The sequence below is a fragment of the Calypte anna genome, chromosome 9, assembly GCF_003957555.1.
Source record: "Calypte anna isolate BGI_N300 chromosome 9, bCalAnn1_v1.p, whole genome shotgun sequence".
NCBI lineage: Eukaryota > Metazoa > Chordata > Aves > Apodiformes > Trochilidae > Calypte > Calypte anna.
The window spans coordinates 2949854-2975783 of NC_044255.1; the positions used below are offsets into that span (position 1 = coordinate 2949854).

A 25930-nucleotide genomic window follows, 5' to 3' on the forward strand; every position below is an offset into this window, starting at 1 on the left:
ACCCACCCGACGTCCTTACCAGAACCAGAACTGCAGCTCCAGGAACGAGGGCTCCATTTTGTTGCCACAAACACGGCCTCCACACGCTCCCCCACCGGCAGCCACGCCGTCCCGCTGAGGCGACGGGGGCTCCCTCACCGCCGCCCCCCGAGCTGTGGCGCGACCTTCGGGGCTTCCCTCACGGCAGCGCAGCACCGAAGGTCCCGGCCAGGAGAGGTGGGGACAGCCCGCGACGGGTTCTGAGATAGCCTGGATGCCCTGCCCTGCGCTGCCCCAGCAGCAGGCGCCATCCCCGCAGAGCCGCACCACGCGGTGTCCCCCTGAGGTAAACGCCCTCTCCCAAAGCAGCACTGGGACAGAGAACGAAGCCTCGCAGCTCAGAGGCTCTGGGGCTACCTGGGGCTGACAGGAACGCTGCAGGCTGGAAGGACGGGAGAGGCCAAGCGCATGCTGCAATTGCAAGGTCCAGAAGCAGCGTTTTCTCCAGCACCCACACAGTGAGCAAGGAAGAGAGCTACTAAACCAAGCAGCATCAAATACGCTGAATTGTAAGAGTGAGCCCATGAGGACAGCAGCACCAGGGGGTGGAGGTGCAGGGTCGGCGCCCAAAACTGCTGCAGATCATCACAAGTCCTAAAGCAGAGAGGGCTTGGGCATTTCCTACGGCATGGAAAACTGCCCTGCCAAGAAGCTATCAAGGACAGAGCCTCAAAATCCCAACAGATAACACTCTGAAGAACTATTTCTTTACGGAGAGAGTGATCAGCCATTGGAATGGGCTGCCCAGGGAAGTAGTGGATTCTCCGTGTCTGGAGATCTTTCCAAAGAGCCTGGATGTGGCACTGAGTGCCATGGGCTGGGAACCACAATGGTGGTTCAAGGGTTGGACCCGATGATCTCTGAGGTCCCTTCCAACCCAGCCAATTCTATGATTCTATAATCCTAGCATGGTACAAAATCTTCAACCTTTCTATGACGCTTCAGTCTTCATGAAATGTTTACCTCCTCCTTCTTACACTGGATATGAAGAGAAGTTATAATATAACAAGCAGCTTGCCTTGGCAAACAGCTAAACATAACACACAACACACAAATATGCAAAGTCTCCAAAATTTTATTTAAAGAAACATGTTTAAATGCAGCATTAAAAACAGAGAGTGGAATGCCAATAGTCAGTTACATTTTCTCTGATAAACTAGCACCATTGAGTCACGAGTCACAGACTAATTATTTCTAGAGGTGTAAAAACCCTCCACCATTATAAAATTTCTATGAGTTCTATTAAAAACTGGTTCTCAATTTGCTATTCCTAAAGAGATGAAAGCAGTTTGCAGCACAACTTCTCAAATCTACTTGTTCAAGTTACCCATAAAAGACAGTTTCTAAGTCTAAATATCCTGATCAAGGGGAAAAAAATGTCTAAAAGTCAGCTTCACAAGTCTTTACAAACCAAACAAGTAAGAAAGATCTACTGTGATATAAATATACACCTTACAATATGTACAAGTCTGATCTTACAAAATAAGAGCTTCCTAAAAATACTAACTACAAAATTTTCTTAGTGTTCAGTCAAGCTGTCTCAAACAGTCACTATATCAAATTCCTAAAACACTGATGTGTTACATAGCACAGCAGCTTGAACATGTTCACAATGGAAAAGAGCCCAACAGTTCACCATAAAACTGATTCTAATCCTAATTTCCCACTCAGGTTTAGTGGTAATGTTAGTGTTTGCTATCTATTTTAATGTCACAAGTTTTTTTTTTACCTCTTTCTAGACTGTGTTTGAACTATTCAAAGTGCTGAAAGTGCGATCAGAGTGTTGTACCCATTTTCTAGTACACCCTTCTCTGACACTGGCAACAATGGCCAAGTATTTAAAGGTCCTTGAGGTCAAAAAGGCACAGGCTCATTTGTACATGCTCAGGTAAGTATGCACAGATACACACATGCACTTTGCTTTAAAGACCTGCCTCTAAACATTAAAAGGCTGCTTTTAGCAGGAAGCTTTAATAATTCCTTACAAATGTTTTAATGCAGATGCCTGGAATTGTTGTGCCACATCTTGATATAAATTGCTCAAAATTATAGTAAGACAGTGGTGGGGGAAAAAAAAAAAAAAAAAAAAGGTATCCAAGTATTGCTCTGGAATACAGAGAAATAGTCTTTGTTTTCTCAGTCTATATCAAGCTATGTCCAGGTGACAGTAGCCCATGGGATTTCTTCTGCCTCAGTTAACACAGCATATGTGAGCATACACATATGCATAACACACCCTCAGTATTTGTTCTTCTGTTGGAGACCATCTGCAGTCTGAATGAAAATAAAGCTATTTGAAGAACGTTTCAGCCAATGTATTTTTGTACTTATACATACAAGAAATAAAAACTGAACTGTGCCTCAATGAGAATACAGACTTCCACTGATATGCCAGTTAACAGCTTCCTTCTCACCCTCCTGCCCTACCTACAGTGCTCTTCTGCGACATGCATCGTGGTAACTAGTGCTGTTAAAAACTAAGAACATATCCCTCTTGACAAAGTTGACAAATTTTTCTAGTGGACACATTGGCTTGTTGGAATGCTTGTAATAATCCTTGCAGAACGACGTCTGGAAGGTGACATCAGTGCCATCGTAAAGGATGCGGACAAAGTGTTCTTTGGGTTTCTTCCCATCCTGCCACAGCTCAAAAACTAATCTGGCAGCAAATCTAGGGAATCTGGCTTCTGTAATGCCCAAGGCACTAATAACAGGTGACAAGGTGACATCGTGTGCAGAGTAAAGAACAAATACTTCTTCTTTCTTGCCTTCCGCAATACGCTGCAGCCGGTTAACAGTCTGGTTGAGGAGAGGGTGAGTAGCCAATAGTGCATACAAGAAATAAAGTTTCTTTTCCTGTCTTTCTCTCTCATCCTCCAACTGATGTCTTTTGATTACTTTGAAGTGTTCCATACTCATGCAGCCAGTTTTGGTACAGGGAAAGCTGACATTGTGGCAAAAATAGCACAAGAGAGAATCTATTGGGTTGGAAGCTCTCAGCTGCCTGGTGGGAATACCTACAATCTTTGCCATATCCACATAGATTTTCTCCAAATCAGTATTTTTCACCCGTAAACTGTATTGTCTGCGCTGTTCCTCTTCTAGGTAGTGGTTCCGCATGGGACAGTCACAGCTTCCAGAGCAAAAAATGGTGCTCCACTGATGCCTCATGTTAATTTTCTTCCAGTCAAAATCTGGCAAAAAAGTGTAGAGCAGTGCCAGGGCACTCTGCAAGGTTCGGCTCTTTCCTGTTGTTTCCAAGTAGAGCTGTTTTGCTGTCCAGTTACTCAGAAGCAGTTTATGTTTGTTTATATATATTTCTCGCAAAAGTTGTCCGTTTTGCAAGTGTTGTACAACCCCTGAAAGAGAGTTTTTTTAAGAAATTACAACACACTGTTAGAATCATCTAATCTGGAAAAATACATGTAGCAGTCTAACTGATAAATAAGCAATTAGGTTAAAAGGTTATGAACTTCAAAGTTGTACTTCACCTATGCATGATTGGTAGGAAAACTGCATGAAATAAGACACCTGCTGTACTTCAGAATCTCTCAGACTCTAGGACCTAAACTGAGATATAGATATGAAAAGCTGGTTGCATAAAATTTAAAACCTTACTGGTTTAATATTTTTTCTTTGGACTAGAGACACAGACAGAAGGGCTCAAACATGACTAATAAAAGTGAGATGGTTATGAAGAGACTGCACCTGAGTCACTTTTTCAGACAGGCAGCTACAGTGCAAATTTATGGCTCTTATGAGTCAGGAAAAGAACACACAGAATATACTCCAGTGTGTAAACTCACAAATGAGAGTGGTGAGGAAGGCAACTGCAGACTTCCTTCTCTGTCTTCCTTCAGGCAATACTCATACTACTTGATAATTCTTAAACTAATGCTCTGCCTCATCAAGGTGGAAAGGAAGAGGGTGTATCCTTCTCACATGCCAAAAGCTTTGCTCCAGAATCCATCCTGCCTGTGCTATGCTCCCACAGCAGCAAAGCAACAGGCATAAATCCTTTATGCACCAGAGCATCAATATAACTCACCACAGGCAATAGGAATCCCAGATAATAACTCAGTTACAAGTTGTAGGCAATGATCAATCCAGTGTCATGTGAAAAGTGCTGTGTTAGGAAAAATTCTCTGGCAACTTGCCTTGGTTTGTCCTGATGTCACATTGCAGGACTTGACTGTGTCCTAACAAATAGGATCTCAAAACATACAGGGACTTGGCAGGCAAGTTTTGATTATTTTAAATTTATCTTTAATTTATTAATAAATAACAATTTTTTTAATTATTATTTTTAATTTATTATTTATTTAAAATACATGAGATTCCTTGAAAGTCAGCTGAGTACTAACTCCCAAAATCTTCAACACACTTTTCACTCTCACCAGTCAGTCTCCAGACACACTGACTACCCAGATCCAGTCATACTCTCTTTCAGACTTTGATATTTAAGATAAAAAAAAAGAACAATGCAGTTAAAAGCAAGGTGTGGGAACACAATTGAACAGATGAATGTTGAAATTTGAAAAGACACAGGAGAACAGAAAAGTACTGTCAATGTGAATTCTCAAATTAAATTAATTAATGTTGAGGAGAAAAATTCACATGTAAGTAACCCTTTTCACAATCACATTTCTACCAGGTATGCAGCAGTTTTCCCATGTGTTTGTGGGAAAGCACTTCTGTATTTTCATTTCTGATACACTGATATGAGCAGATGCAGAAAAGTCATCCCAGCAAACAAAGACAGGGACTTTCAGTCCTGCTGGCTATTCTGGGTGGAGAACACAAACAATTCCAAGAGCTGTGCAATCTGTGAAAAGCTGTTTCTTACAAACTGGAAACTTGTTCCTATACTATTGTCTTCTCACCTTTTGTTCCCTTCATATTTTCTATCACTTGCTGACAGCAGTTCCAGGTCTTTTCCAAAAGAAAAGGTCTTTTCCCTTTACTACTGCTCTGGTCCAGCACTGCCTTTGTTTCTCTTTCCAGTCTCAAGTCCTTTGTCTCTTTCTGGTATTTCCAACAACCCCACAGGACCAGCTTTCCACATCCCTTCTCCTACATACTCAAGTCCCTGACTGCAACACTTCCACTTAACTCCCATCTCTCCTGCCTTTTTTGTACAACTAAACAATATATTCACTACCAGAGTTCAGCAGTATTTGTCTCAGTGGTAAAACTGATGAAATCTCAAAGTTCTGTTTTTTTAAATTTTGTTTGGAATTCAGTTGCTGATACTTCCACCTTTTCTCCCAGTAATTAGGCTAAGCAGAACTGACAGATGAAATAAGAAAATAAGTTTCATTTTTCCTGTGCTGAAAATATACCTAAACAAACATGCCAGAAAGCACACTGTTGGAACTTCATTACAAAACCTGGGGTTTTCTCTTTCCATAACACAAGCACCAAGTGTGTCTGTTACACCTGAATCTCTTGGAGGGGACACAGCAGTTAAATCACAGGTATTAACTGGCAACTAAGTGATTGCATAAACTGAATTACAAACCTCAGAAAACAGATCTGCCCCAGCAGGGATTGAGCAATGCCATTTTTCACTGAGGTGACAATTTTGTGGTGTGGAGCAACGTCAAGGAAAGGTGCTCTGCCCCGTTACAAATAGATTACAGGTTCAATCCAACTGCAACAAAATTGGCAAGTATGGTTTCTAGAACTGTCACCACTTTTATGGTAGAGACTCTAATGCTTTATTCATATCCCAGCCTAGTCTGCAACTAACATTATAAGCTTCCCATAAAAAAGCAGTTATTTCAGACTAAATTAAAACAGAAGATCCCTTTTACAGCAGGGTGTGTTTAAAAGAGCAGAGGGAAAGTCAGCAGGTGCCCAGGACACTTACCTGTCTGTGTCAGCTCTCCCATTTCACACAAGGAATGACTGGGGTAGCGGGGCAGGCTGCTCAGGGAACCATCCATTTGTGCTGCAGACCCTTTGGACATATGCTTAATGAAAGCTTCAAGTTGAGGATGAGAAGGTTTCCTAGAGAGATAAACCAAATGTGAACATTTCCAAAAGCATATGGGAAAAGAGCTCGAGAGAATAAAGTATTTTAAATATGTCAGCCCAGAAATGTCAGTGTGGGGTTATTTCCCACTGAGACAACATCTGCTCTTACTCAAGACTTCTGCAAGTATGCAAAAGCAATCTATTACCAAAAACCTACAGGGAAACCCATGTCTTATCATGTTAAAATTATGATGCCTTTCAATAAGCAATTTGGGAAGGATTTTAGTTGTGTTTCTTGTTTATTTGTTTGGTTTAGTGAGGAATTCGATTTTTTTTTTTTAATTCACAGCAATATTAGTGACTGTGTTTAAAAAAACAAACAAACAAACAAAACACATTCTCTCCAGTTTCTAAAGTACCATTGCACTTTAACACCACAGCCAAAGACAGTGAAAATCAAAAGGGGTTCAAATAACCAGTATTCCAAGTAGTTGATCTTGAAGGAATTCTCGAGTTTTCTAATGTCCAATGCTGACTAAAACATCAAACTTTATTTCTAATTACTCCAGACTTAAAATTAAATAGCATGTGTAATGTCAATTAAGTGGCACCCAGAAAGCAGTATCCAGTGGCCCTATTAAAGTTCCAAGTCAATGTTTTGGGTATTGTACTACTACTAGGGAAGAAAAAGCTCAACACTGCTGGACACTTAAAACACTTGAGACACCTCCCTCACAATGCAAGTACTGAATGCAACTGGAAAAGAGCTAAAAAGCTTTGGTTAACTCACTGAAACAGAATTCAAGTCAGTTTAAGAATGCTTAGATCTCCTGAAATGTCCTGCAGATTTCAAACACACTTGTGTTTGTACAATGCTCTTGTATTGCTGAAAATTACATATACAAAAAATCCACAATGTAATCAAAAGAGATTTAAACCTTAAGAAAACAAAGATATCACAGTTCTACAGCAGAAGTACATCACATAAATAGAGATTTGTTTGCTAAGTTTCAGCTTTCAACCAACGTCAAGCAGTCACCTCTCTATTTGCACAGAATCAGGAACTGTCGATGCAGCCCTGGCCTAGTTGGGTTTTCACTTTAATAGTACTTGCAGCCTGAACACACTATAAAGATACATATAGATAATATATATATATAAATAATATCAATTTGTTCAGAGAACTTCTACAGAAAAGTGAGCTTTGTGTTTCTTGTTCGATTATGCTTTGCTGGAATAGAAACTGGCTTGGTACAAAAACCTCAGGTCTGAAAAAAAGACTTGCAATAACCACAAGAGGGTGCAATAACACCACTGAAGTGTGAAGAGGTGTCTGGAACCCAAGGACAAAGACAGTCAGAGGTATTAATCATAGAATCATAGAATTAGCCGGGTTGGAAGGGACCTCAGAGATCATCTAGTCCAACCCTTGACCCACCGGAGCAGTTGCTAGACCATGGCACTGAGTGCCACATCCAGTCTTTTTTTAAATGTCTCCAGGGACAGAGAATCTACCACCTCACCGGGCAGTCCATTCCATAGCCTGATCACCCTCTCCGTGAAGAAATTCTTTCTAATATCTAACCTAAACCTCCCCTGGCACAACTTAAGACTGTGTCCTCTTGTCTTGTTGAAGGTCGTCTGTGAAAAGAGTCCAGTTCCCACCTCGCTACAGCCTCCTTTCAGGGAGTTGTAGACAGCAATGAGGTCTCCCCTGAGCCTCCTCTTCTTCAGGCTGAACAGCCCCAGCTCCCTCAGCCTCTCCTCATAGGGCCTGTGCTCGAGTCCCTTCACCAGCCTGGTTGCCCTCCTTTGGACCTGTTCCAGGACCTCTACATCCTTCTTAAACTGAGGGGCCCAGAACTGGACACAGTACTCGAGGTGTGGCCTAACCAGCGCTGAGTACAGGGGAAGAATCACCTCCCTGGACCTGCTGGTGACGCTGTTTCTGATACAGGACAGGATGCCATTGGCCTTCTTGGCCACCTGGGCACACTGCTGGCTCATGTTCAGTTTCTTGTCAATCCAGACTCCCAGCTCCCTTTCTGCCTGGCTGCTCTCCAGCCACTCTGTGCCCAGCCTGGAGCTCCCCATGGGGTTGTTGTGGCCAAAGTGCAGGACCCGGCACTTGGCCTTGTTGAACCTCATCCCCTTGGAATCAGCCCAGCTCTCCAGTCTGTCCAGGTCCCTCTGCAGAGCCCTCCTGCCTTCGAGTTGGTCCACACTTCCTCCCAGCTTGGTGTCATCCGCGAATTTGCTGATGATGGACTCAATCCCTTCGTCTAAGTCGTCGATAAAGATATTAAACAGAACTGGGCCCAATACTGATCCCTGATGGTAGAGCCAACTAAGAAACTCTTCAATGAGGACACATAAAGCAGAGCTCACAAGCATTTACACACACAGTAACATATCCTGTGCCTCTGTCAACAGATAGGCTGCTCATTGTCATGGCATTTTATAAAACTTGTGTTTTTCCAGTATTTAATTTACCCTCAGGAAAAAAAAAAAAAAATTGTGAAGAAAATGTCCCCATGAATTATGGTACAACAGCTAGAAAGGGACAAAAAGAAAAAAAGAAAAAGGTAAAATGAGAGAAACATGTCAATATATATTTTTTTCATTTTTACTTCTAATTGAAAGGAAAACCAACGACTCAACAACATCTTAAATGCATGGCTTTTTCTGTGTGTTTTAGTAGTAACATTGCAAGTGAAGTTTAATATTTGAGTAGAGATTTTGTTTCTGTTCTGTTCCAAAGCACTGGAGGCTTCCTGTCATTAGGCAGTGACACACACATTAGAAAGCTTAATCCAGCTCCAGATGTGCCACTTACAAACAGAACTTTTTGTGCATTTTGCTATTTTCACAGCTCAGCAGGACAATCTAAAAATGGAAGAATTAAGTAGAGAAAATGAAATGAAGCCCATTAGCAAATAGCTTTTTAAGCTTATTACAGACATAGCAGGCTGAACTGGTGATTTTTTCAACTTTTCCCTAAACCTTGTTTACTAAATTAACAAGATTTGCAAATACATGTGCAAGAAAACTAGAACTGTATTATCAATTCTGCTTCTTTTGCTTACAAAAATCCAGATTCTAATGGAATCAAACCTGAACTGTCACCGATCACTTGTGGGAAGGAAGAAAGAAAAGAAGCACTTATCAGTACTTTGCAAAAAGATTTCCCTAAATAATGGCAGGCAAGAAAAACTAATACCCATGACAAAATCATAGAACATATGATAGTTAATAAAATTATAGTCCAGTGTATTAATATAGCTTTTCATTTACATACTAGATACAAGCTCCTTAACTTCAGATTACTTTTTTTTTCTTTTAAGTGCGCATAAGCTAAGAACATGGTGAAGAGACTCGAGCACAGATCCTGTGAGGAGAGGCTGAGGGAGCTGGGGGTGTTGAGGCTGGAGAAGAGGAGGCTCAGGGGAGACCTCATCACTCTCTACAACTCCCTGAAAGGAGGTTGGAGCCAGGGGGGGTTGGGCTCTTTTCCCAGGCAACTCTCAGCAAGACAAGAGGGCAGGGTCTCAAGTTGTGCCAGGGGAGGTTTAGGTTGGAGATTCGAAAGAATTTCTTTCTGGAGAGGGTGATCAGGCATTGGAATGGGCTGCCCAGGGAAGTAGTAGATTCTCCGTGTCTGGAGATCTTTCCAAAGAGCCTGGATGTGGCACTGAGTGCCATGGGCTGGGAACCACAGCAGTAGTGGATCAAGGGTTGGACTTGGTGATCTCTGAGGTCCCTTCCAACCCAGCCAGTTCTATGATTCTATGAATAATGGCAAAAGGTCAGGACAGCAATATCAGATGCTTGAAAAGGCTGAAACCTTATTTATCTGCCAGTGAAATGGGGGAGGTCTCTTCTCCTTGAGTCACTAATAGTGGGGGACAAACCCCACCCCTTCCTTACAGTTCTTACACTTCTCTGTGTGCCCTGGAGCATATCAGAGACACAGAGGAGCTGTAAATGAAGCTTGTCCTTCACCTCATTAGCTAAGAATTGAGCTGGGAACTGCAACGGTGGTTCAAGGGTTGGACTTGATGATCTCTGAGGTCCCTTCCAACCCAGCCCATTCTATGATTCTATGAACATGCTCACAGAAGCAGAGTTTGAAATATAAGTTAGACATATTCCTGAGTATCAATTTCAAGCTTACTACTTGTAAAATGTATTACAAGGAAAAAAAAAAAAAGAGGACAGAAATAAGAACTATCCTGCCTGAAGGGAACAGACATCTCAGCCTCCAGTGTGTTTCTATCCTGAATGTAATCCTCATGTAACCACATTCTGAACATACCAGCAATTCTCCTGATTAACTCTGTCCAACTGAGCAAACAAAACAGTGTTTTCCTCAACAGCAAAATTTACAGCACCACTCAGGCTACAAGCTAACAAATGATTCCCCCTCCCCACCCCCAGATTTCTCTTTTATTTAGAATATGAATCTTTCTGTTGAATTGGCCAATTTGCAGATGCCGCAGGAGATGGAGTATCCAGGCAACACAGCTGAGACTGCTGGGGCTCTCTGAGCAGGAAGAAAAGAAAATTACTCAGTTTTATACTTGAAAAGGCTGAAATATCTTTAAAATTTTATTGCCATAAAAGCAACCAGAAAATAAAAATGGCCTAAAGAGAACCCCTTCTTTAATTTGCTGGACATTATCAGGATAAGGTAGCACATTTGGGAAATGTATTAATATAATAATTATTTCAAATTCTGCCAGAACATGGAGTGGCTTTTCAAATAACACCATTACCAACAGCCATACTTTTTCCTCATCTTTTTTTCCCCGTTTTTCATGTTTATTGATTTGCCTTTTAATGACCTTTCTCCATATAAAATAAATTCTATTTGCAACAAAAAATAAGGATCCTTCTTTTCCCTTAAATAATGAATTCAGTGCCTTTTTGTTATTTCCAAAATAAACACTGAGTTAAGAGATCCCAGATTTAATAGTCTTGTTTTCATGCACTGCCATTAAAATGGACCAACACTTAAATCCCTACTCACCACTAAAATACCTTCTTTGTAAAGGTCTTAAAAAAGCTTTAGCACCAGAAGTGTCATCTCTCTATTGCCACACTGCAACCAGTGCACACTGTGACACTATCTGTGCAATTATACTGTGCAACTATTTGAACTACACCTGTATTTCCACCAGCAACTGAGCTGACATCCTTCAATAACAATTCCTTTTTTCGTTGAGGATTTTACACGTAATAATGCAGAGATTTGGGTTTTTGCTGATATTTTGTTGTATTGAGTTTTGTTTGTTTTTAAAAAGAAAACTCATACACTGAAACTTGCTGGTTGTTTTGAGGTAGCACAGCAAAGTGAGGATACCAGAATGAGCATATGCACATGACACCCTAAAAACATCTGATTGGCTTAGCTGCAATGGCACAAAATACTGTGTCAGAAACATGGATGAAAATGAATTTATTGCACGGGAATTCAAGATTCCAAGACCAGTGTTTGGGAAATGCAAGGGAGGCAGCTGGGCTTTCTGCCCTTGGATAGGGCAGATGACACTAAGCTGGGGGGGGAGTGTGGATCAGCTGGAAGGCAGGAGGGCTCTGCAGAGGGACCTGGACAGACTGGAGAGTTGGGATGATCCCAATAGGATGAGGTTCAACAAGGCCAAGTGCCGGGTCCTGCACTTTGGCCACAACAACCCCATGGGGAGCTCCAGGCTGGGCACAGAGTGGCTGAGAGCAGCCAGGCAGAGAGGGAGCTGGGAGTCTGGATCGACAGGAAGCTGAACAGGAGCCAGCAGTGTGCCCAGGTGGCCAAGAAGGCCAATGGCATCCTGGGCTGGATCAGCAACAGCGTGGCCAACAGGTCCAGGGAAGGGATTCTGCCCCTGTACTCAGCCCTGGTGAGGCCACAGCTTGAGTCCTGTGTCCAGTTCTGGGCCCCTCAGTTCAGGAAGGATATCGAGGTCCTGGAGCAGGTCCAAAGGAGGGCAACCAGGCTGGTGAAGGGACTCGAGCACAGATCCTATGAGGAGAGGCTGAGAGAGCTGGGGCTGTTCAGCCTGAAGAAGAGGAGGCTCAGGGGAGACCTCATCACTCTCTCCAACTCCCTGAAAGGAGGTTGGAGCCAGGGGGGGGTTGGGCTCTTTTCCCAGGCAACTCTCAGCAAGACAAGAGGGCAGGGTCTCAAGTTGTGCCAGGGGAGGTTTAGGTTGGAGATGAGAAAGAATTTCTTTCTGGAGAGGGTGATCAGACATTGGAATGGGCTGCCCAGGGAAGTAGTGGATTCTCCGTGTCTGGAGATATTTCAAAAGAGCCTGGATGTGGCACTCAGTGCCATGGTCTAGCAACCGCAACGGTGGTTCAAGGGTTGGACTTGATGATCTCTGAGGTCCCTTCCAACCCAGCCAATTCTATGATTCTATGATAGAAGAGATGCTCTGACTGCCTGCATGCACATAAACCTCTTGGGGTAAGAGGTTAGCTCCTTGAACTAATTGCTTTTGTTTTTTAAAAAGAATATAATAATAAAAATATAGACTCATCACATTCTTCTAAGAAGACAGGCTGAACGAGTTGGGGTTGTTCAGCCTGGAGAAGATTCCAGGGAGACCTTAGAGAACATTCCAGTACCTGAAGGAGGCCTACAAGAAAGCTGAGGAGGGACTTTTTACAAGGGCATGACTGAGAGGACAAAGGGGAAGGGTTTTAATTTGAAAGAAGGAAGATTTAGATTAGATATTAGGAAGGAATTCTTTAGTGTGAGGGTGGTGAGACACTGGAGCCGGTTTCCCAGGGAAGTGGGAACATTTTGAACCACCTACAAATAGGAGAACACATATCTATAAAAATTGCAAAGCTAGTATTTAAGAAACAGAAGTGGAAAGAACAAGACTAGATGCAACTACAGCTTGTTAGATAATTTACATGGGCATGAAAATTCAAGAATAGCATAAATAATGTATTTATCACCACCATCCAAGATGCTACAGACAAAAAATTATGTTGGTCCAGGTTATGATTAAAAGAGAAACTGTGACAGTTCTGGGCCCCTCAGTTCAGGAAGGATATCGAGGTCCTGGAGCAGGTCCAAAGGAGGGCAATCAGGCTGGTGAAGGGACTCGAGCACAGACCCTGTGAGGAGAGGCTGAGAGAGCTGGGGTTGTTCAGCCTGGAGAAGAGAAGGCTCAGGGGAGACCTCATCGCTCTCTACAACTCCCTGAAAGGAGGCGGTAACCGGGTGGACGTTGGTCTCTTTTCCCAGGCAACTCTCAGCAAGACAAGAGGGCAGGGTCTCAAGTTGTGCCAGGGGAAATTTAGGTTATATATTAGAATTTATTTATGGAGAGAGTGATCAAGCATTGGAATGGGCTGCCCAGGGAAGTAGTGGATTCTCCGTGTCTGGAGATATTTCAAAAGAGCCTGGATGTGGCACTGAGTGCCATGGTCTAGCAACCGCAACGGTGGTAAAAGGGTTGGACTCGATGATCTCTGAGGTCCCTTCCAACCCAGCCAATTCTATGATTCTATGATTTTTGAGATCAATTACTAACAGACATGTATTTAAAGGCTAAAGTTGAGCGTTAATCAAGTAGAAAACTACCAGCAGATTACAGGTGTTTTGTGGAATTAAGGGGGTAAACTTGTTACTCATTTGCTGCTGCACAGTGCTGCCCTCTCACAGTGCTATCCATACCCTGGAGCTCTGCAAGGGATCTACATTTTTTCAGGAAAGAATTTGGAGCAGTGGACATTGATACAAATTAGATAGTCTTGGTTTTTTAAACTCACAGACAACATTTCTCTATGCAAATCTCACTTCTGTTAGTAAATGCAAAAGCCAAAAGAAACAAACTTCTGACCAGATGCTGTACAACCCTCAGTGTGTCACTTGGTGAGTAAATGTGCCCATGCCAGGCACACCAAAAGCTTCTGACATGAGTATTACCTTTCTGTATTAGTATCCTACCAGAGTCTGTCTGCTAACATCACTATAAGTAAGTCCTTTTACTCTTTACTTAAAATGCATAATATTATTTTACTACTTCAAACAAAAATAACACGTTTTCTGCAAAGTTCCAGTAGACACACAGAAAAAGTGTTAGACCCAAGGCTATGCTGTTTCCATTTTAAAGGGCCAGTAATTGAAAAGAGCCACTAAAAGCAACAATAGATCATTGTAGTATACAAAAGAGACCCTTAAGACAGCATTAGTACCTTTGGGGCTTATTTATTCAGAATTATCTTACAGCTTCTACATTTTTATAACAAACTCTTTAGTGATCCAGTCTAGTTCACTGCTCCTCTAAGTCTATAGAGAAGTCAGAAGAGCCCTGTAAGACCTAATTCTGGTGTGGACCATTCTTTGACCTCTTTCCAAATCAAATTCACACCTCCTTTAGCTCACACTATAATACTTGCTTCTCCCACACTTTTCTCTTTCATTTTCCTGGCTGTCTCAAGACATGTACATGTAGAACCTAAAATTCAAATATTTGCTGCTAAGCTTCTTATGATTACCATCAACACCTCTCAAAGTGCCTTAAGGCATTAGCCAATCAGCCCAGCATACTATCAAATTGCAGCAGGCTTCTGAGATCATAGAATCATAGAATTAGCCGGGTTGGAAGGGACCTCAGAGATCATCTAGTCCAACCCTTGACCCACCGGAGCAGTTGCTAGACCATGGCACTGAGTGCCACATCCAGTCTTTTTTTAAATGTCTCCAGGGACGGAGAATCTACCACCTCACCGGGCAGTCCATTCCATAGCCTGATCACCCTCTCCGGGAAGAAATTCTTTCTAATATCTAACCTAAACCTCCCCTGGCACAACTTAAGACTTTGTCCTCTTGTCTTGTTGAAGGTCGTCTGTGAAAAGAGTCCAGTTCCCACCTCGCTACAGCCTCCTTTCAGGGAGTTGTAGACAGCAATGAGGTCTCCCCTGAGCCTCCTCTTCTTCAGGCTGAACAGCCCCAGCTCTCTCAGCCTCTCCTCATAGGGCCTGTGCTCGAGTCCCTTCACCAGCCTGGTTGCCCTCCTTTGGACCTGTTCCAGGACCTCTACATCCTTCTTAAACTGAGGGGCCCAGAACTGGACACAGGACTCGAGGTGAGGCCTAACCAGCGCTGAGTACAGGGGAAGCATTTCTTCTCTATCTTGCATACAAACTCTGTGATGGAACACTGCACTATTTTATTTTTTTTTGTACTTTCAACACAAAAAGAGAAAAAGAAGTGTGGGGTTAATTTATTCCCCCCCATAGGCAAACACTACAATGAAAGGATTTTTGTAGTATCATTCAATTAATTTTCTTAAAGGAAAAAGGTATTGTATGTATTATTCAGTTCCTTTTGGAAATCTGCATCCAGAACAATGAAAATAATCCTGGTGGTGATGATTATAGTAATAACAGTAATAATAATTGGAGTTTTATATGGAAGAAATGTCCAAAGCATTTAATCTATTTGCTTATATTCATTCCACATTTACATGTCACAATCCCTAATTCACAAAACTGAAGTGTGACCTCTAGGCTATTTTGCATAACCATTAGAAGTCCATGGGGCTGTAGCATAATCTGCTTAATTAATGAATTCCATCAGCTGAATGCCAAGTCAAATAAAGGACAGACTGAATATGAGCAGCATACTTATCTGAAGCTGAAGTCCAGAGAGCTTAAACAAGCCAGACTTTCAACCAGACACCACAACTTAATTCTACAGCATCAGGAACCCTTCAGTTCAAAGGTAGCAATACCTTTAATACCTTGTAATACTCTCAAGATAAATGTATTCACAATCAAGCACCACATTTACATTACAAAGGAACAAAAGCCTGACAGCCAAATGCAGCAAATAGCTTCCTGATGTTAAAGTAGTAAATGATACATTCCAAACAATGGCAAAGCCAGTACCAATTTTAGCTTTATTCAGAAAGGCCAACTTTAACTCATCTAGACAGAACAGTACAGAGCCAACTCCTTTCATCTTCCTTATGCCCTTCCAAGGTCAGGCAGAAGATTCTATTCTGCATGAACTCTGCTCTCAAGGAGATGGTCTTTTTGGCTCTCTATTCGTTTGTGCTGGCTGGGAATGGTAATGGATGTATCACCTACACATTGATGCTCTAATGCTTCATAAATCATTCACACCAAGGGCACCTCCACTGCTGGCCTCTTTGTCTCCTGTCACTCTGCTCTCCTACCAGCTTGACTTGGTCATGCTCTTGGCAGTGTGAAAAGCTCCACTATTTGCTTGCATTTTAAGGCTGGTTTTTTGTGACCCCAGGGCGTTCCTGCTGTTTTCTGAGGCAGAAATAGCTATAAAAGCTTCTCTGACAAATATAAACCTAGACAAATACAAAGACAAGACCTTCTCATGTAGCACTGTAACGCTGAGAAATATGCTACTCATCCAGCATTGTCATTTCCAGTTTACATCTTGGCAATAAAGTTCTCTACACAGACATTCTCATACGACAGACACTGAGCAGGATCAGAAGATCACAGCCCTTAAAGACTCCAAAAGGAATTTGGATCCTATTTATTTATCTTGTGTTTCATTTTGAAAATAATTTCACCCCTTAAAGGCAGGTCATTAAAAATATTATCATACCTATTAGCAAATGAGTCCTTTTTCATCTTGTTAGGGAAATTAATTGTCTGCTCAACTCCATGGCAGAGATATCAGGAGTTTAGTCCCCTGTCTGCAATCTCAGGGCTGAATATCTCATTTCAGAATCGGTTTGTGGGGGCCACAAGGCACTGTTGGGGTTGGGCACTTCTCAAAGGATTCAATGTTCTCTTGAAGTATATAAAAACCAATGAATGCCACTGCTTGGCAAAGCAAACTTTCTGGTGGAAATTGAATTATGAATAAAAAAGCAACCAACATAATAGCAAAGTAGTTTGGTTTTTCTTTTCTTCTTTTAAAAAAATCTGCTCTACATAGAAAGTCCCAGACCACTACCACTTATAAATCTCATGCAGTATAGTAAAAAAAAAAATCAGTTATTCTGAGTTGTGTTCAAAAGACAGACATTCTAAAAGTGAAGTCTTCTCTCCCCCTCTATTCTGCATTGGTGAGGCTGCACCTGGAGTATTGTGTCCAGTTCTGGGCCCCTCAGTTCAAGAAGGACAGGGAAGTGCTTGAAAGAGTCCAGCGCAGAGCTACTAAGATGATGAAGGGAGTGGAACATCTCCCTTATGAGGAAAGGCTGAGGGAGCTGGGTCTCTTTAGTTTGGAGAAAAGGAGACTGAGGGGTGACCTCATCAATGTTTTCAAATATGTAAGGGGTGAGTGTCAGGGAGATGGAGTTAGGCTTTTCTCAGTGGTGACCAGTGACAGGACAAGGGGTAATGGGTGTAAATTGGAGCACAGGAGGTTCAAGGTGAATATCTGGAAAAATTTTTTTCCTGTAAGGGTGACAGAGCCCTGGAACAGGCTGCCCAGGGGGGTCGTGGAGTCTCCTTCACTGGAGACATTCAAAACCCGCCTGGACACGTTCCTATGCGAAGTGCTCTAGGTGGCCCTGCTCTGGCAGGGGGGGTTGGACTAGATGATCTTTCGAGGTCCCTTCCAACCCCAAGGATTCTATGATTCAACATAATAGCAGAGTAGTTTGGTTTTTCTTTTCTTCTTTTAAAAAATCTGCTCTACATAGAAAGTCCCAGACCACTACCACTTATAAATCTCATGCAGTATAGTAAAAAAAAAAAATAAATCAGTTATTCTGAGTTGTGTTCAAAAGAGAGACATTCTAAAAGTGAAGTCTTCTTTCAAAAATAAGCATATGATTTTTCCAATTTCTGATTTTGACACTTGTGCCAAGGAGCTATGAAAAACACATACACACACATTGAGTACCCCGAAGTCAGAAAGACCCTTTCAGCATGTCATTAGCACTTACAGCCACTTCTGAATAATCCTGCACCAGAAAAGCAAGAACATCATCTCTTAGAAGACAGAGGAAATTCCATGCTATTCTGGGAGATATTGGTGGTGTATCTACACTGCCTTGTACACCAGTAGTTCAGGAAACCAACTCTGCCTCTTCTCCTGAGTCAGGTACTTTGTGCAAATGCACAAAATAGATTCAGCCCCAGCCACTGAAATCCCCACACCTGACATGGCTGAGTGGGTACCAACATAAAGCTGTAGATTTGCCCAGAGGTTTTGCTAGCACATCTGCTATTTTTTCTTGATATTTTTCCTTGAACTGCAAATACTCAGTAGGTTCACTAGCAAGTCCTCTGCTAGAAAAAAAAAAATAATTCCACAAACCCTATACTTAAAAGAGAAAAAACACATGTAATCAAGCCAGCTAGGAGTAAGGATTGGTGATTTACATCATCACTGGTTATTTCTACTATTTATTAAACATTTCATCTTCAGTAAACTCTAAACAAGAAAGACAGGTTCTTCCACAAGGAAGAGAAGCAATCCAGACTGCACCTACAGTCCAGACTGGATGAGGCATGAAGGCAAACATTAGCAAGCTACAAGGACATGACATCAAACAGATGCACACTATTCCCTAACAGAGAGGTAAATGTTATCTTAATAGCAGTCAGACAAATAACTTAGGTGTGACAGGGAACTACAGGAAAAGGCTGGTTTCTAAGTAACAAACAGTGTGCTTTCTGCCTGACTTTTACTTTAATAGTTAAATTTAAAAATCCAGCCCCTTTTGTAGCAAAGTACTTTGATATCAATTATTAATGATAACCTGTATTTCTGAAAAATAACAGGAAAAAATACTACAGAAAACAAATATCCATTTTCTTATGAAAGTGACTAACTCAGCACTGGTTAGGCCACACCTCGAGTACTGTGTCCAGTTCTGGGCCCCTCAGTTTAAGAAGGATGTAGAGGTCCTGGAACAGGTCCAAAGGAGGGCAACCAGGCTGGTGAAGGGACTCGAGCACAGGCCCTATGAGGAGAGGCTGAGAGAGCTGGGGCTGTTCAGCCTGAAGAAGAGGAGGCTCAGGGGAGACCTCATTGCTGTCTACAACTACCTGAAAGGAGGCTGTAGCGAGGTGGGAACTGGACTCTTTTCACAGACGACCTTCAACAAGACAAGAGGACACAGTCTTAAGTTGTGCCAGGGGAGGTTTAGGTTAGATATTAGAAAGAATTTCTTCACGGAGAGGGTGATTAGGCTATGGAATGGACTGCCCGGTGAGGTGGTAGATTCTCCGTCCCTGGAGACATTTAAAAAGAGCCTGGATGTGGCACTCAGTGCCATGGTCTAGCAACTGCTCCGGTGGGTCAAGGGTTGGACTAGATGATCTCTGAGGTCCCTTCCAACCCGGCTAATTCTATGATTCTAATTCTATGAACTGAGACCTTCCCTGTTTTCACACAAAAGGAAGCATATGCTTAGCTGACACGGAAGAGACACTGCACTTAAAGATTAAAAATGTGTAGAAGCTTATCTAAGAGCAATGGTAACATACATATTGACTGAAATAGCTTTTGCTTTTTACAGAAATACCAGTAATTTCTTTTGGTCTGAACTGGTAGCAAGTAATAGTTCCTGTCTCAAAGGAAGTATTGTATACCACTGATACAGGGCTTTCTTTTTTTTCCAATCCACCACAATACCCAAACATCAGAAGTCACAATGTAAGTCAACCTGAAGAAACTGTTGTCTGAAAAGAAACAAAATAAAAGCCTCAAGTAAAACACACTTAGTAATGCTAAAAGCCCAAAATTTTACCTGCTTGGCAGCAACATGCAGTCAATGTCAGGTCTCTTGGTCTTGGGAATGGTATAGAGTGGATACCTATCACCATGTCGAATCAACACTTGAACTGACACTAGCTTAAAGTAATGAGGTGCATGACCTAAAACAAAGTGGGAAAGGGGGGGAAACAAAGCACAAAGATAAGTAAACACTTCTTAAATCTCTTCCCTCTGGACTTTTTCCTCAAAAAAAAAATAAATCAGATGTAATTGTCTTGATAGCTTTGAAGTTGCAACTCAAGAAAATCCCCATAAGGAATGATACATTGCAGTCCCAAGATGGAATACCAGGGTGCTTAGCACATTCTCAATCATACAGCTCTAGTTCAAGAAGTCCAAAAAACACACAGGACATTCCTAAAGCATCCATATCGACCTGCATGATAAGGCTACCTGACTCTTATTATGCCTCTCTTCCAGACCTCTACCATAACGAGACATTTTGCAGCATGCATAATTTGGAACTTCTTGATATTGTAGTTTGAAATTTGTTTTATAGGCATTACTGGGATATGCTGATGAGGGACTTAATTCAGACTAACTTGCTGCTGCAGCTACTGGGGGGTGAAGAATGGAAACGTGTCTTCTACCTGACTATGTCTACTGGTTTGGAGTACCAAAATGAATTCTGGTTGGGTGTTGGGTTTTTTTTTTTCAGAATTCCAGGTCAGCTCTATTTAAGGTGTTAATATAATTTGCAATGCATCTCACTTGCACTAAGCATTATAGGTGAAATATTTCATATCTAAATCTCCCACTCCCTTCTGTTTTAGGCAACCAGTTGACTATTGGCTGGAAGCACAACCAGTTCCAGACACCAGTCAAGAGGAGATCCAAAGGGAAGAAAAGAACAACATATTTTCAATGATTTAACAGAATTCAGCAACCAGCTGGCCTTTGCTGCACTTTTTCCAAGCACCAGAAACTTGACAATTGCCAAAGTCACTGTCACTGTCCCCAGTCACAACCAAGCTGTCACTTCATTCCCAAGCTTACCTTCCATGCTGCGTTCAGCAATGGTGGGAATGTTGCAGTACACCCGAGCTTCATACAGAGGATCTGTTGCAGGAGGCTCAGTCAGCAAATCAGGCATTATTCTCTTTCTGCTTTTAGGATTCAAACCATCTTCCCTGATGGGATTTACTGGGATTAAATGCACTGAAAGATACAAAACATACAGCATATACTTTTAGGAGGGTTTAAGGGCATATTGGATTATTATTTCCTTTGGTGTGCTTTGTTTTTAAAAAAGGAATAATCATGCACAAAAACTATGAAAAAAAAACCTATTTCCATGAAAAGATGCCACTCTACACTCTGGACCTTTGTTGTCAAGTTTTCATGATTTACATAGTCAAGAAGACAAATCCAGAGAGCTCTTTAGCAGAAAGCAATGCTTGGCTGAGAAACAGATCTGGTTGTAGAACAACTTTGCCTTTTGCACACTTCTTGAAGCTGCTTCTTCTGCCATTGCCTCACGAAGCTCTACAAGCATGAATAGTAAGAAAAGGGCCACAACAAGCCCAGCTGCCTCTTATAAATTTAACTTAAAATTTGTATTGAAGAATATCAGCAAAAGACACAGCAGTTATGCTAGTGGTACTACACACCACTGGGAAAACAAAGTAGTCAACATTGAAGGGGCTGCACTGCCCATCATTTTCCTCACTAATCCCCATCCTTTTGCATGGCTACTCTACCAACCTTAGTTTGAGTTATCTAAAGGACATGGACACAGAATGTATGTGTTGAGATGTAACAGGCTACCACAAAAAAATGTTAAATAGAAAGAAATTCAGTTAACAGTTACACAGAGCAAGGTAATTATCAGAAACACCACCATTAAGTCTTCCAACAAACAGAAGCCTGCTGAAGTTAATCTGAATTTAAGGCCAGAGATGTATTGTCAATGTCTCTACCTTGTCTTGATCTGAAAGTACCAGCTAATTTATGAGCCTTACAAGACAACTTGTAACAAGGAATAATCACTTTTCTTTTTTTTCCCCATTAATATTTTCTATTATTTAAACAGGAGCAGAATGAGAGGTGAAAATGCGGAGGAAAAGTTGTATCCTTATCCCTACTGTAGTGAAAAGTTAAAAAGACAAAAAAAAAAAAGAAAAAAGCTGAAGAACAAAAAGCAGAATTTACTAATTCTTCTGGGTGAGTTCCTCAGCTGCATATTAAGTCCCAGGCAATCAGACTCATACACAAACATTTGTTCTGCATTGAAGAGTTGTATGGACAAAGAAAACTGAAGAAATTCACAAAGACTTTAAGAACATGTAGCCATTAATATCATGGAGACTCTTCATCCTCACACTGCAATACATGAAATATTATTATGTGGCTTCTTTTTGGCAGCCAAAACCAAAGTTTAAGCATTTTCTGCACCTTTGCTGGTGCTGCTAACATGGCCCATACCCCCAAAGTGCAGTGACTTTAAACCTTTCCTTAAGCTGTTTCAGGTTTTGTATATGACTGCCCACAGGGCTGTGCTTGGGGAGAGCATTAAACTGGAATTTTGACTTTTGGCCACACAAACTGCAGAGCTCAGCTGCCATCCCAGCAGCTAGTTATGAGATTGATGTTTTTAGCTCCTTCCATGCCAAGACTCACATTTTTGTGAGACATTACAAACCATTAACCAAGAAATAAGCAGTGACACAGAGCCCTGGCAATGTCTATCAGAGGCTGATGACCCCAGTTTGAAGGAGGCTTACAGCAAATTTGTATTTGGGATCCAAAACCCAAACCCAAGAATGTGTCGTACCAGCTGTGGGGCTGCAAATATGCAGCAGGTTAGGAGCAAGAGCACTCAGCTTTCTGAAACCATTTTCTCTAGAGCAACCCAGCACATCACTACTGCTTTCTTAATGTCACAAAATAAAGCAGAGCTGCCCCAAGCAGCCAGGCAGGGGGGTAACTCAATGTAGCTTTGACTCACAGGCATTTCAGAAGACAGGAGCAACCACAACCCAATAGCAACAGCTATGAATTCTAGTGCTGACATTTGGAACCTGCTTTTTTTTTTATTTTGTCCATTTATTTTTCCCAGTATAGGTTGGGGGCTGACCTGCTGGAGAGCAGTGTAGGTGAAAGAGACCTGGGGGTCCTGGTAGACAAGAGGATGACCATGAGCCAGCAATGTGCCCTTGTGGCCAAGAAGGCCAATGGCATCCTGGGGTGCATTAGAAAGGGTGTGGTTAGTAGGTCAAGAGAGGTTCTCCTCCCCCTCTATTCTGCATTGGTGAGGCCGCACCTGGAGTATTGTGTCCAGTTCTGGGCCCCTCAGTTCAAGAAGGACAGGGAAGTGCTTGAAAGAGTCCAGCGCAGAGCTACTAAGATGATGAAGGGAGTGGAACATCTCCCTTATGAGGAAAGGCTGAGGGAGCTGGGTCTCTTTAGTTTGGAGAAAAGGAGACTGAGGGGTGACCTCATCAATGTTTTCAAATATGTAAGGGTGAGTGTCAGGGAGATGGAGTTAGGCTTTTCTCAGTGGTGACCAGTGATAGGACAAGGGGTAATGGGTGTAAATTGGAGCACAGGAGGTTCAAGTTGAATATCCGAAAAAATGTTTTTCCTGTAAGGGTGACAGAGCCCTGGAACAGGCTGCCCAGGGGGGTCGTGGAGTCTCCTTCACTGGAGACATTCAAAACCCGCCTGGACACGTTCCTATGCGAAGTGCTCTAGGTGGCCCTGCTCTGGCAGGGGGGGTTGGACTAGATGATCTTTCGAGGTCCCTTCCAACCCCTAGGATTCTGTGATTCTGTGATTCTGTGTGTGAACTGAACAGTTCACTTTTTTGCCTTTAGTTTATTGACTACAGCAATCAATGGCTGAAGGCATTATCATATTTAGATCAAGTGCCTACAGCTCATGGGGCTCATGTATTCTGTTAGCAGAAAGCAAGTCTCATTTCTAATCACATTACTCAAATAAATACTTAAATTTAAGAATAAGGAAAAGCACTGAGGCTTAAAGAGAAGCACTTGCTTTTTTTAAAACATTAAAAATAAAACTTAACAATAAAAATAGCACCTATAGGATTATCAGGTTACATGTTTGGAATTTAAAAACCCACTGAGAGAACACCCTTAAAGAAGACTCTTAAGTCATCACAGAGTTTATGGGTCCAATCTAACATTATTTTGTGGACTGGAAACGGACTCTGAGGTCAGGAATAACAATAGTTTATGTGATTATTTTTTTTTTTAATATATTTAAACGTTGCTATTCTAAATGCTGCTGTTAGCCACATTTACTATTTACTCAGTGAATGCTGGCAAATACTGTCCTTACTGTATAGTGAAGAAGTTTTGCTTCCACCAGGAAAGATGGGACACAGCATTTCCTCACTAAGCTACCACTACCCTGTCCACATCCAAGTATCTCATACAGAGACTGGGCTAAAGAACCTTCTGATTTTGAAACCACCTGGGGCATGACAAAGCTTGTCTGGATTTCTGAGTATATTTGAGCACCTTGATCTAGGGAAAAATGCCCCTGCCCATGGCAGAGGAATTCATAGAATCACAGAATCCTTGGGGTTGGAAGGGACCTCGAAAGATCATCTAGTCCAACCCCCCCTGCCAGAGCAGGGCCACCTAGAGCACTTCGCATAGGAACGTGTCCAGGCGGGTTTTGAATGTCTCCAGTGAAGGAGACTCCACGACCCCCTGGGCAGCCTGTTCCAGGGCTCTGTCACCCTTACAGGAAAAAAATTTTTCCAGATATTCAACTTGAACCTCCTGTGCTCCAATTTACACCCATTACCCCTTGTCCTATCACTGGTCACCACTCAGAAAAGCCTAACTCCATCTCCCTGACACTCACCCCTTACATATTTGAAAACATTGATGAGGTCACCCCTCAGTCTCCTTTTCTCCAAACTAAAGAGACCCAGCTCCCTCAGCCTTTCCTCATAAGGGAGATGTTCCACTCCCTTCATCATCTTAGTAGCTCTGCGCTGGACTCTTTCAAGCACTTCCCTGTCCTTGAACTGAGGGGCCCAGAACTGGACACAATACTCCAGGTGCAGCCTCACCAATGCAGAATAGAGGGGGAGGAGAACCTCTCTTGACCTACTAACCACACCCTTTCTAAATTGGTCTAGATAATTCTTGAAAGGCCCCTTCCAACACAAACCATTCTATGATTCAATGTAAATTATTCAGTTTGGTTGTAAGAAAATTATCAAGAAGGTCCAAAAACTCCAGTCACCTAAATAAGCACCAGCACAATAAGTAGTATTTACTTTTAGCACACTTGGGGGAAAAATTATAAAATCAGCCTGGCTACCTATGTGAGTACCTGGGTCTGTTTAACTGTTAAAAAAAAAAAAAATTAAAATGTAAAATCTGATGTGGACACCAGTCTAGGCAATCCACTGGGAATTTCCACCAAATGCACAGACTAGCACATTTCAAGTGTTTCAGCAGCAGGAAAAAACGAGACCAAAGGGGGGTGAATTCCAGTTGGAAAGCTGCCTCTGTTTGCTCAGCCTTGTCAGCACAGTGAGACTGAGGAGCCCACCCAGCAAGACTGGTCCTGCTCTCTTGGTAAAGCTCCTCCCAAGCTGTAACAACCCTGTGCTTTGGGATAAGGTCCTCAAGGAACCCAGCCCTTCAACCCATTCTACCTGGTCCTAGCAATCACAGAGCTATTTCCCATACAGACAGCAAAAGTCTCAGTTGTCTCTCAGTTGTTTTCCCCTGGAGATTGCTCATGTCTCATGCATATCTCAGGGGTTTCTCCTTTCCCCCTCCCTTTTCATCTCAAGGACTCCTGCTTGATGCTCCCTCCCTGTCCACATTTCTCCTGCTTCTGAGCTACCCAGGTTTTTCCATGCCTTACCCTCTCCAGATCCCTATGGCACAGAAGGCTCAATTTATTCCTCCATTTTGGTAACCCTTATCCCACACAGAGCAGATATTTAAAGCTCTTTGAAGAGCACACTTTCTGTTTCCAGGTTGTTCCCTTGCTCAAAGTCCTCCTCTGCAGTGTCAAGCACATCTTTGCTCCCCATCTGGGCTTTCTGCTCCATATGTAACCAGCAAACCTCCAAGTAATGTGTTGGACAGACACAGCTCAGAGGAGGAAAGGAAAAAGAATAAAAAACCAAAAACCAGAGGTAGTTTAAATTCATGTTTTCAAACTATTCTTTCAGCT

The 25930-nt window shown here is 42.2% G+C and overlaps 1 protein-coding gene across 1 annotated transcript in view; it reads right to left on the minus strand.

Moving 5' to 3' along the window:
- Window positions 1–1096: 1096 nt before the first annotated feature.
- PXYLP1 (2-phosphoxylose phosphatase 1) overlaps window positions 1097–25930 on the minus strand; it is a 60709-nt gene continuing 35875 nt past the window's right edge. Inside the window, exons 3-6 of the mRNA XM_030456599.1 lie at window positions 20756–20917; window positions 19734–19860; window positions 5912–6051; window positions 1097–3398 (exon numbers count right to left, since the gene is read on the minus strand). Coding sequence (XP_030312459.1) covers window positions 2467–3398; window positions 5912–6051; window positions 19734–19860; window positions 20756–20917 — 1361 coding nt within the window. The 3' untranslated portion in view covers window positions 1097–2466. The remainder of the gene's footprint in view (window positions 3399–5911; window positions 6052–19733; window positions 19861–20755; window positions 20918–25930) is intronic.